This window comes from Natrix helvetica (assembly GCF_964273705.1).
Source record: "Natrix helvetica genome assembly, chromosome: 12".
Lineage (NCBI taxonomy): Eukaryota > Metazoa > Chordata > Lepidosauria > Squamata > Natricidae > Natrix > Natrix helvetica.
The window spans coordinates 12,572,631-12,584,994 of record NC_138556.1 but is presented as its reverse complement, the minus strand read 5'-3'; the positions used below and the strand labels follow the sequence as shown (position 1 = coordinate 12,584,994).

At 45.0% G+C, this 12,364-nt stretch overlaps 1 protein-coding gene across 1 annotated transcript in view; it reads left to right on the top strand.

Annotated features, from left to right (window-relative positions):
* EFL1 (elongation factor like GTPase 1) overlaps positions 1-387 on the top strand; it is a 55,780-nt gene extending 55,393 nt beyond the window's left edge. The window contains exon 20 of the mRNA XM_081965237.1: positions 42-387. Within this exon, the coding sequence (XP_081821363.1) occupies positions 42-230 (189 nt within the window). The 3' untranslated portion in view covers positions 231-387. The remainder of the gene's footprint in view (positions 1-41) is intronic.
* Positions 388-12,364: the final 11,977 nt, after the last annotated feature.

The window sequence follows — 12,364 nt, the reverse complement described above, 5'->3', positions numbered from 1 at the left end:
CCTCTTAACCGCTCTTCCTCCTCCTCTTCCTCATTTCCCAGGTCATTTCAGACGATCCGTTTTGGGTACCCACCACCGAGGAGGAGTATTTGCACTTTGGGGAGAAAGCCGATTCCGAGAATCAGACTCGCAAGTACATGAACGCTGTGAGGAAGCGGAAGGGATTGTACGTAGATGAGAAAATTGTGGAACACGCCGAGAAGCAGAGGACTCTCAGTAGAAACAAATAACTTCCCCAGCTTTCGGGGGGGTTTTTTCCCCTTAAAAACAGATTTATCTTCTGTTCCAGAGATTCAGAAAAGTCACCTTGGAGGTGCTGAGCTCCATGGCTTCCCTTCCCCTCGGTTGTCTGGCTCGAGTTTGAATAAACCGAAGCTTTCTATTTTCCTCCTGGTGGACTTTCAAACTTTCTGCCTTCTGGAAACACTTTTCACATCAACTCAGTCAGCCAAGGAATGTCAGCCGATCTGCCACAGAATCCCCACATAAGCCTGGGGTGGAAGGTCTGCCCTCTTTTGTCTGATTAAATCAGGTCAAAACCAGTAATGGATGAAAACGTGCCCTTGATCCATCCGTAGGGTTTTAGAAATACGATTGGAACTAAAATGGTTTTATGCTTCTTTGTGTTTTTTTTAGGGCAGTGGTTAGTCAACGCCATCTGTACAGTCGCTTTTCAGCTGCCTCTCCTAATGTGAGGCCTGCGCTACTTGTGCAGTCTAAAAGCAAAATGATTTTTGATGAGAATTATTTCGTCGCACGTACAGATGTATTTGTTTAACAGAATAACGGTGTTGGAAGGAGCCTTGGCGTTTTGGAGGGATAGAATCAAGATCACGTGAAGGCTTAATACCACTTTATAAGGCCTTGGTAAGGCCACACTTGGAATACGGCATTCAGTTCTGGTCGCCACGATGTAAAAAAGATGTGGAGACACTAGAAGGAGTGCAGAGAAGAGCAGCAAAGACGATTAGGGGACTGGAGGCTAAAACATACGAAGAACGGTTGCAGGAACTGGGCATGTCTAGTTTGATTAAAAGAAGGACTAGAGGAGACATGATAGCAGTGTTCTGATATCTCAAGGGATGCCACAAAGAAGAAGGAGTCAAGCTGTTCTCCAAAGCACCCGAGGGCAGGACAAGAAGCAATGGGTGGAAACTAGTCAAGGAGGGAAGCAACCTAGAACTAAGGAGAAATTTCCTGACAGTGAGAACAATTAATCAGTGGTACAGCTTGCCTCCAGAAGTTGTGAAAGCCCCAACACTGGAAGTTTTTAAAAAGGGATTGGATAATTTAGCTGAAGTGATGTAGGGTTTCCTGCCTAAGCAGGGGGTTGGACTAGAAGACCTCCAAGGTCTCTTCCAACTCTGTTATTCTATTCTTCTAGTCCAACCCCCTGCTCAAGCAAGAGACCCTATATCATTCTGGACAAATGGCTGTCGATTCTCTTCTTTAAACCCTCAAATGATGGAGCCCTCACAGCTACTGGTGACTGATTGATTGTTCTCACTGTCAGGAAATTTATCCTTCGTTCTAGATTGGTTCTCTTCTTGATCCGTTGCTTCTTGTTCTGCCTTCAGGTGTTTTAGAGAATAAGTTGACCCCCCCCTCTTCTTTGTGGCAGCCCCTGAGACGTCGGAACAGTGCTTTATGTGGTTGGTTTGTTTATTTATGCTTTGTGAAGATATTTTCATCCCATCCTTCTGCTTCAGACGCCACTCACCCCAGCTACTTGATTTCAAACAGCATGAAATTAACAGCTTTTAAAAGAAGAACAAAATAGCATTTAAAATATATAGATAGAAATTTTCAACAGGAGTGAAAATAGAGAGGGAGCAGATAAATATATTCAAGGATAATGTACGTTCCCATCATTATTCAATTACCGTGTTTTGGGGAGTATAAGATGCACCGGAGTATAAGACTCGCCTTAGTTTTTGGGGAGGAAAATAGGGGAAAACATTTCTGCCTACCAGGTAATTCACCTGGCTAGCGTCCTTAGTCTGGTCAGCTTCAGCACATAAGTTTGCTGGTTTTGAGCATGCGCATGCACAATTTTTATCCCCTGGTTGGGAATAAAAAAACAGCTTCTAAAGCACAGCTGATCGTGGGAGGGAGAAGCAATGAGAAAAGCAGGCAAAGCACAGATGATCGCTTCATTAGGACTGAAAAAAAGCTCTGAAAAAGCTCTGAAGAAAAGCTTCGAAAAAGCTACATTCGGAGTATAAGACACACCCAAATTTTCAGCCTCTTTTAGGGGTGGGTGTGTGCGTCTTATACTCCCAAAAATACGGTAGATAACATGTCATCGGTGTACATGACATTTCTGCAAGAAAACAGCCAAGCTCAGAGAGCAACAAAAATCCTTCATTTGAACCAGGAGCTGCAAACAGAGTTAAAGGCCCAACAGATTTGTAAGGCGCTCGTTTTGAGAGTGGTTTCCTTCCTCTCGAAGAGATGGCTTGAGCTAATTGTGCCATTGCCGCCCCGTTCTTGAAGTGACACCCAGTGACATCAACGCTGTGAAGTTGATTCTCTGCACTCTGTGTTGGAAATGCAGTTCCAGTTGTCTCGGCTGGACACTCATTGAAGGAAGTGGGTCAGTTTTGCTGAAGTGTCCCAGCCTGGGAAGGATTTCTCAGACAGTCAGGGTTTTTTTTAATGACTATTCCCCTGCAACAAACTCATCCTTGTATCAACTCAGCTTCTTCTGCTTTCTATTTTTAAAAATGCTTTTCATTAGTCGGATACAACACCTTCTATGCATGTGGCATTTCTCAAGGAGCAGATTTGACAGGTGCCTCTCCCTAGGGGCTTCCAAGCTAAAAACAGGCACAGAAAAATAACAGTAGAAAGGTAGGAGGGAGGCTGGGAATTGAGAAGAACGTACAGCTATTTCAGTTACCTGTATTTTGATTCAGTTGCTTCTCGATCCTCGGCGCACGGGAACGAAGGGCAACTGCTCGGTTTTCTATTGTATTCCTGCCAAATCTATAATGAACAGTGTCCTTGATTAACCCTTCCTTAGATGTAGATGAGTGGGGCGCAGTGGCTCAGTGGCTAAGACGCTGAGCTTGTCGATCAGAAAGGTCGGCAGTTTGGCGAGGAGTCAAGATTTTGGCCATCTTCCTGCGCCTTCCATTTTCAAATTGCTTTTTGGTGATATGGTTGCCGATCAGGAAGAGGCAGGTTTGGGTATAATAGGTGTCAGGCGCAAACAACCAGAGCCACTCATAGTTAGCTAGTCAGCAACTTTATTGGTTATTGCCTACGTTGCAAGAATCTCACCAGATTGCTTGCCTTCCCCTGGGGACAACCAGAGAAGGCTTCGTGGATCTTGGGAGAGGTCAAACGTATGACACTGGCAGCCGCACAATGATTCCAAGCTAGTTCCTTGCTTGACTCCTCCTTCCAGTCTAGTTGGCTATTTCCCAACATCAAGAATTTTTTAAGTGATCAAATTCACAGGAAAAGATATTTTTTTTGGAATGTAAGAGAAGTATTAAAAAAGTGCAGATGGCGGCATGATTGAATCCTGCTCCAATTGTTAAGTACATAAAAAGGGATTGGGGCGTCTATTGCAGTCACTTATTTTTGACTTGGTTTTTAGTCCATTTCCCTGCAAGGCACCCCGAGAGAGGGAGAGAGAGAGAGAGAGGATCGTCTCTATCCAAAATCAGCATCTTTGATTTAATTTTATTTTTTCTCCTCCTCCCTTATAAAACTGACTACATTTATGAAATTGTTCAGGTAAGCCCGAAGAAAACCAGGCTAGAGGAACTGTGAAAAGTTTTAATGGCAAAACATCACCGTTTCCTGACCCTGAACGGCCTCCTTTATTTGCTCAATTTAACGCTTGATTAAAATGTTCGCCAGCCTTTGAAGAAGGAGAAGAAGAAAATGGCATTTGCGTGGTTTTCACCCCTTTCTTTTTTAAAACAGGAGCCACACGGCAGGATTTTAAATTGTCGTGAGCTTCGAAAGAGTTCCACACCTCCCATTTGTTGGGCAGCCAATTTGACGGCCGAGTTGATCTTGTAATAAGCTGGAAGAGGGGGTAGGATGGGGGAATCGCCCATGAAAACTGGATTGCTCCAAAGGATCAGCTCAATTCTCTCATTTGCTTCCTGGACAATATATCCTCTTCCAGAAAGGTGTTTCAATAAGTCTTTGATTTTCTGCCTCATCAAAATGCACAGTTTTTCATTAATAGCATACAGCACATTATGCACCCTACATGAGATGCCTTTGTTAGACTGCAGGGGTGTCTTCATGGCCAAATAGCAAAGGATCGGCCCATGGTGCCTCTGCCACGGGCGACCCTCCCGAACGCCGTTTTTTGCTGGCGGAGGGTTGCAGGAAGCCGTCGCAGCCGGAAATGGAGCCCGTGAGCCTGTTTTTGCTGGTCGAGCGCTCAGGCCACTACAGCGGAGGTGGGTTCCGACTGGTTCAGGTAGTAACTCGCTGGAACCGACAGCGGCCCAGGCCTGCCACGCCCCCGAACTGGTTCTCTGGGCGGCACCGTAGGTGCCGCCATCTTGTTTTTGCCTTCTGTGCATGCGCAGAGCAATTTTTGTTGCACTGTGCATGCGCGCAGGCCAAGCATGCGCGTGTGTCGTGCCCCTGAGCAAACCGGCAGCAGCGGCAGCTGGAATCCACCCCTGCGCCACAGGCACCCGTGACACGAGAGTTACGTTGAGCTGACCACGCCCCCCCCCAGACCCTCCCCCCAAGGTCAAACACAACCCTGATGCGGCCCTCAATTAAATCGATTTTGACACCCCTGGTTTACTATGTAACTCAGTCCTGGTTTCATTAAAAGCAGGTCTGGCAGTAAAGTTATAAAGTTCCAGATTTTTAAAGACCGAATCAACGGCCGATTTGTTTTTATTGATGATGACTGGAGCTGAAGCACCTAAATTCATTGGGAGTCTTACTTTTGGCCTTTCCCTTTCTCTCTTTTTTTTTCCCTTTTTTTTTTAAACAATCCCGTATCCTTCCCTGCTAGCTTCAAACACTCTTCTCCCTCATTTGACATGTTCTGTGTCTGACTCAGAAGGTGACTCACCCTGTTGCCCTTTGATAAGCAAAGCTCAACTGGAGCCCAAATTCCTCCTAAAATACATAGCACAAACGTCTACGACGGGAGCCAAGCTTTTCAAGGCTAAATTTCCTTCTTTCCCACTCTTCGGTTGTGAACAGTTCATCCCCATTGCATGCACTTTTAAGGTACCAGATTGATATCCCATTTTGTTTCTCATCATTAAAAAAAAAAAATAGTCAATTTATGTAGCCTCTCTCCGTAAAACGTTTACCTGTAAGATTGTCGTCTTACCTAAGAATGATAAGGGGTAAGCAACCACAGATCGTCTACGGAGTTTCTCCGTCATCCAGGTCACGGTTGTCCCAAAGGTGCTTTTTCAAAAGGCCATTGTGTAAGTTTCAGAAATCCATCATGCAGTTTGTGTCCAAAATATCTGTCTGCCTCTCGCAGAGTTTATTTGGCTTTTATATAGTTTTTACAAGCAAAGCACAGAGCAACAACACATTGCAATAACAGGTTCACTCCCCCAAATCTTCCCTAGAGAATCAAGAATGCTATTCAGGCCAAGGTTAACTCATGCCTTTGCTCTGGTGAATTAATGAGCTAATAGATAACGGCTGTGCATCACCTTTCCTTTATTCCTGCATTTGGTTCTGCTAATCAGGTGAGTTTGTAGGTTTCCAAGATAAACAGCCACTGAGGTCATAGTAGTTTCTACGCATGCCCTTACGTAGCCTTACCTCTCATTCCTACACCATCCAAGAAGGTGCTTCAGTTCAGCGTCTTCAGAAGCGGAGAAGCTTCTGGGATGAGAAGCAAAACATCTTCCAAGGAAAAACCGAGGAAGTCCAGTTGCCTTTTGATAAAGCAACTTTGGGGACAGCCCCGATCGGAATGTGGAAATCTATATGTTCGAAAAAGATTGCTTTATTTTGATTTGCATCCTCTTCACCCGCTAAGGAAACTAAAGGAGCCGAGAAAATGTGTTTGCTTGCGACTGAAAAGTAGAACCAGATTTAAGAGCCACCGAGTGGACAACAGCGGCTGTTTTTCATTGGATGAGAATGGAGTCTCCTTCAACTCAGTTTATCTCCTAAAGGCACTGATAGCGATTGAGTGACCCTTGGGAGGGCCATCACTTTGTTTGCTCATTGTCAGCAGCAAGGAAGGTGATCTTGACAGAAATATGCAAGAACCATAACCAAAACCTGTGATGGTGAACTGTGGCATGTGCCTCTCGCCGGCCAGCTGATTTTCGGGTCTTGGCTGCACAATTGCGTAGCCCGGGGCACATGCAAGAGACATGCACGCACAGGGGGGGTGGGAAGGTCACACACAAACGTGTGAGGGGCGGGGGAGCACAGGGGTACGGTGCGCCCTCCCCAGTGGGCCGTTTTTGGTCTGAGGAGGCTGCAGGGAGGCCTATTAAACCCAAAAACAGGGTGCGGGGGTTTCGCGCACATGCGGGGGAGGAGCATGGGAGTACGGCGCCCCCCTCCTGTGGCCAGTTTGTGTTCCAAGGACACTGCAGGGAGGCCTACTACGCCCAAAACGGGGCGTGTGGGGGTTTGTGTACATTGCATTATGGGTGCGGATGCGCGCATGCACTGTTGCATGTGGTGCGGGCGCTTTCGTCATGCAAGAACCAAAAGGTGAGCCATCACTGACCTAAGCAAAGGGCTAAAAAGTGTTTGAAGACCAGAACAAGGAGATGACACTAGGAAGCCCAGCAAACAGATGTCTTCCCTGATTCACCGGGGTAGATAGTCCTTAACTTTGGCCATAATGAAGCCCACCCACAAAGTTGCATCTCGTCTTGGCCATAAAGCAGATGAAACACAACTGTTAAATAAACCCAATGGCTTGCCATGGGTTCAGGTTTTGCCCCCCAAAAAATGGAAGTAAATGCTGGGGTTGTTTTTGGTTTTTTGTTTAGCAAAACCATGCTAAAACATGACTCCGTGATGGTGGGCTTAGATTAAAAATGTGTTCTGGTTGCTAAGTACCCCAAAAACGGTCATGTGACATTGGATGGGGAGGCGATCCGTGGAGCTTTGAATCCAGGTTGCAAGTATCCCTTAGGAAGATCCATCAGAGCTTTGAACGGTTCCTAAATGACCAGACATAAATCGAAGATTACCTGTATCAAAAAGGAGATCCAGCACAAGCGGACCTATATGATTCTGTTTTTATAACCGTTTTCAATCAAAGTAATTTTAGCCTTCCTCGTGGAGTTGACTTCTTGGTCTGATCTACCAAGAAGGACTGACGTATAATCCAGTATTCCTTAAGTAAAAATTGAGCTGCCACAATTCTAACATATGCAAACAGATAATTTAAACAGGTTTTGAAGATCATTCTTCCTTGTGGACCCTGATCCAGCCTTTTGGTGGGTGGTGGGAATAACAGAGTTGGAAGGGACCTTGGAGGTCTTCTAGTCCAACCCCCTGGTTAGGCAGGAAACCCTACAACACTTCAGACAAATGGATATCCAACATCATCTTTAAAAAGCCCAGCCCGGCTACTAAATGCTACCAGGCAATGCATATGAATCTTGGGGATCATCTTTGCCATCACTCTTTAACAAGGAACTCCTTCCTAAAGAAGGGGTCAACTTATTTTCCAAAGCACCTGAAGGCCAGACAAGAAACAATGGATGGAAACTGAAGAAGGAGAGATTCAACCCGGAAATGAGAAATTTTCTGACAGAGCAATCAGCCGAAGGAACAGGAGTTGCCTTCAGAAGTTGTGGGAACTTCATCACTGGAGGCTTTCAAAAAGAGACTCCATCTGTCAGAAATGGTGTAGGCGTCTCCTGCTTGGGCAGGGGGAGGGTTGGACTAGATGGCCTACCAATTCTTAAAACTTCCAGTGTTGGAGCATTCCCAACTTCTGGAGGCAAGTTGTTCCACTGATTAATTGTTCTAACTCTCAGGAATTGTCTCCTTAGTTCTAAGTTGCTTTTCTCCTTGATTAGTTTCCACCCATTGCTGCTTGTCCTGCCCTCAGGTGCTTTGGAGAATAGCTTGACTCCCTCTTCTTTGTGGCAACCCCTGAGATATTGGAAGACTGCTATCATCTCTCCCCTAGTCCTTCTTTTCATCAAACTATATTCATATCGGGTGGGTTCCTATACCGGTCGGTATTGGTTCTCTGTGCGTGCCCACTTTGCCAAATCAGGAGCAAACCACCTATACATATATGAAATGATATATTGGTGGAATACTGCATACTTCAGACAGAGAGCAATACTTATCCAGAAATCCTGGGATTATAAGGAAGTGTCCTTGAGGGGCAGCCAATTCTTTTCTGAGATATTCCAAACACTTTCATTGTAACAGGAAATACCCATCCCGTCCTAAGAGAGTGAAACGACATAAGCCTTTCCATTGCTTAGGAAATGGATTGGAATCTTTTATTTTTCCAAGTTAATTATTTATTATAAGATAATGTCTAAGTGATACATTATGCAATAACATACATTAGTTGGGTGCCAATGGTATTTGTGCAATCCAAACTTTAGATAAGCTAAACCTTAAAGCCGGCATTAAGAAAAACAAAAGTCTGTGTCAATGTTAACTGCATTTTTAACCATGTCACAGTGAACGTCAAGTTTCATGAACGCCAAGCGTGGCCTTGTTACAATTGCACAGTTGCAAAGGGCTTGAAATGATTTTGTAATGTAACGTAAGAAAAGGTTTCTATCCACAGCTCAATTCTAAGGTCCGGGCTGTATTGTTCTTTACCATTGTTTTTACAATGTAGAAAAGAACAAAAGGGAGAGGGGAAAACATAACGGGGAAAAATAAAAGAGCCTGCTTGGAAGTATAGATAGATATTCGATTTTTAACTTTCCCCTTTTTTTATGCAGTGCTGTGTCCCATATGCAGCAATTTTAAAGATTACTGTTTGTGTTTGCCTCACTGTGTGATGTCTAAAGTAAAGGCTCCCTTCGCACATATGTGCTAGTCGTTCCCAACTCTAGGGGGCGGTGCTCATCTCCATTTCAAAGCCGAAGAGCCAGCACTATCCGAAGACATCTCAGGGGTCATGTGGTCGGCATGACTAAATGCCAAAGGCACCTTCCCACCAAAGTGGTCCCTATTTTTCCACTTGCATTTTTTGCGTGCTTTCGAATGGCTAGGTTGGCAGAAGCTGGGACAAGTCGCGGGAGCTCACTTGATTCGAACCGCCGAATTGCAACCTTCTGATCCACCAGCTCAGCCTGTTAGCCACTGAGCCACCGCGTCCCTGCGTGATGTCTATATAGAGGCCATTTGTGCGAGGAAATGGATTGGGATTTTGAAGTTCTACAAACATTTTGGAACTGGAGTCCTGAACCCTCTTTCCAGATTGTTCCCACTTCTTACTCTCTCAAACAGCCTTTCTGATAGGTGCCCATTCTTTCCGAGTCGTGTTGTCACGTGAAGTGTTAATACCACTTTATAATGCCTTGGTAAGCCAACACTTGGAATATTGCGTTCAGTTCTGGTCGCCACGATGTAAAAAAGATGTGGAGATTCTAGAAAGAGTGCAGAGAAGAGCAACAAAGATGATTAGGGGACTGGAGACTAAAACATATGAAGAACGGTTGCAGGAACTGGGTATATTTAGCTTAAGAGAAAGAAGGACTAGGGGAGACATGATAGCATTGTTCCAATATCTCAGGGGTTGCCACAAAGAAGAGGGAATCAAACTATTCTCCAAGGCACCTGAGGGTAGAACAAGAAGCAATGGGTGGAAACTAATCAAGGAGAGAAGCAACCTAGAACTGAGGAGAAATGTCCTGACAGTTAGAACAATTAATCAGTGGAACAGCTTCCCTCCAGAAGTTGTGAATGCCCCAACACTGGAAGTCTTTAAGAAGATGTTGGATAGCCATTTGTCTGAAACGGTATAGGGTTTCCTGCCTAGGCAGGGGGTTGGACTAGAAGACCTCCAAGGTCCCTTCCAATTCTACTATTGTATTGTATTAATGTGTGCTTTTCCTGCCTTTTAGAATGAACTTAAAAAAAAAATGTAGGACTGAAACGAAGGAAGATACCCCAGGCTGAGAGTTTCAGCCAAACATGATGTCATCCGTCTCGCTATTCCTTTTGCTAAATTGCTGTCTGCAGCCTCTCCTGCTTATGGAAATAAAATAAGGAGTTTTAATGAAGGGAGGGCTAGGGTCCAATACTTTAATTGCCTATCAAACCTCGTGGGGAAAGTGCAGCTTTCTTTTTTCTTTTTCTCCCCCCCTCCCTTCTCTCTCTTAAAGATTTTCATGTGAAGACAACATGGTTGCAGGAAGTAATCTTGACATCTGGATTTGCTCTAATGGATCCCAAGGTAATTGCTTGCTGGCATTTCCTGGTCAAGAAGCCCTTGGCACGGTTCCTGCATCAGGAAAAATTCTCCTCCAGAGTGAAATTAGTCTTCACGTGGGCTTCCACTCAGCTGGCTCCTTGGTGAGGGTAAGAAACAAACTCTATGTAGCAGAAGGAACGCAGGAGGTATTTGAAAGCTAAAGTCTTGGTTATATGATGCAATCTTTCCCATTCCTTACCCCAAGGACTTTAAAACTACAGTCTTCATGGCAAGCTTTTAGCCAGATGTCTGGCAATGCAGATAGTCCTCGACTGAACGACCACAACAGAGCACAAAGTTTTGCTGCTGCTAAGCGAGACATTGATTAAGATTTGCCATAACTTTCCTCCCCTGGGGCAAGCGTCTTTTAATTTCTTGGCTGCAGTCTCCATCTGCGGTGATCTTGGAGTCCAGGGAAATAAAATCTGTCACTACCTCCATTTCTTCCCCATCTATTTGCCAGGAATTGAGATGGCCAGATGCCATGATCTTAGCTTTCTTAATGTTGAGTTTCAAGCCAATGTTTGCACTCTCCTCCTTCACCCGCATCAAGAGGCTCTTTAGTTCCTCTTCACTTTCTGCCATTAGGGTGGTATCATCTGCAAGTGAGCTTTGCCCCCATTTTATGACCTTTCGTGCTGCAGTTGTTAAGTGAACCACTGCAGTTGTTAAGTTAGTCACAGAGTGGTTAAGTGAATCTGGCTTCCCCATTGACTTGGCTTGTCAGAAGTACACAAAATATGATCACGCATCACCCCGGACCGTTGCAACCATCGTAAATATGAATCGGTTGTCAAGCATCTGAATTTGGATTAGGTGACCACGGGGATGCTGCAATGGATGTAAGTGTGAAAGACGGTCATAAAACAGTTCCTTTTTTTCAGTGCCTTTGCAACTTTTAATGGTGACTAAATGACTAAATGCGGATTACCTGTAGTATGAAAGCATTAGCACTTAGATACTGCTTCCCAGTGCTTTTACAGCCTTCTCTAAGCGGTTTACAGGGTCAGCCTCTTGCCCCCAACAATCTGGGTCCTCATTTTACCCACCTCGGAAGGATGGAAGGCTGAGTCAATCTTGAGCTGATCAGGATTGAACTCCTGGCAGTGGACAGAGTTAGCCTGCAACAGTACTTAGCACTTAGACTTATATACCACTTTATAGTGCTTTGAAGCCCTCTGTAAACAGTTAGAGTTATCCTCTTGCCCCCAACAATCTGGGTCCTCATTTTACCCACCTCGGAAGGATGGAAGGCTGAGTCAACCTTGAGCCAGTCAGGATGGAACTGCTGGCAGTCGGCAGAGTTAGCCTGCAATACAGCATTTTAACCACTGTGCCATCACGACTCACGTCCCTGATAGGATTCATGCTCACGGGAATGGTATGATTTTAGGGCAACCTTCCTTGGTATGGTTCTCTCGGTCATGCCAAGGCAGTGGAGTCATTAACTGCATTGCGTTGGGGATGATGGGTGTAGCAGTCCAAAACATTTGAATGGAACCAGTATTAGGGAAGGCAATTTAATTCAGGGGAAAAGTCCGTTCCTTGCGTGGCTCAGAATATCCACACTCCCCCCCCCCCTCCAGTAAGGGGAACCTCTTCTGAAAGCAAACCCATTGCTTGAACCTTAGTATCAAATATTCATGTGGGAAAGCACTCAGCTTGCACCCTGAACTAATAAATCATAATGATCATTTGCAATTTTGACTCGCTGAGTTGCCAACACTCAGGCCCTCTGGTCAGGCCATAATATCGAACCGCATAAAGTAAAATGTTTGGGGCCATCTTTGACGTTAAAAGAAATCCTCCGTATCCCTTTGAATGCAGTATGTGCAACTCTGTTCATGCTGATTCCAGCATCTGTCTTAAAGAGTGAAACTGCCTCCAAAGACTTTGGGCCTGATTAGTCGGTCTTTTCATTATTATGATGATTTTTTCTGTAACCAGAACAGGTCGGTCCTAGCCTTCTGCGCA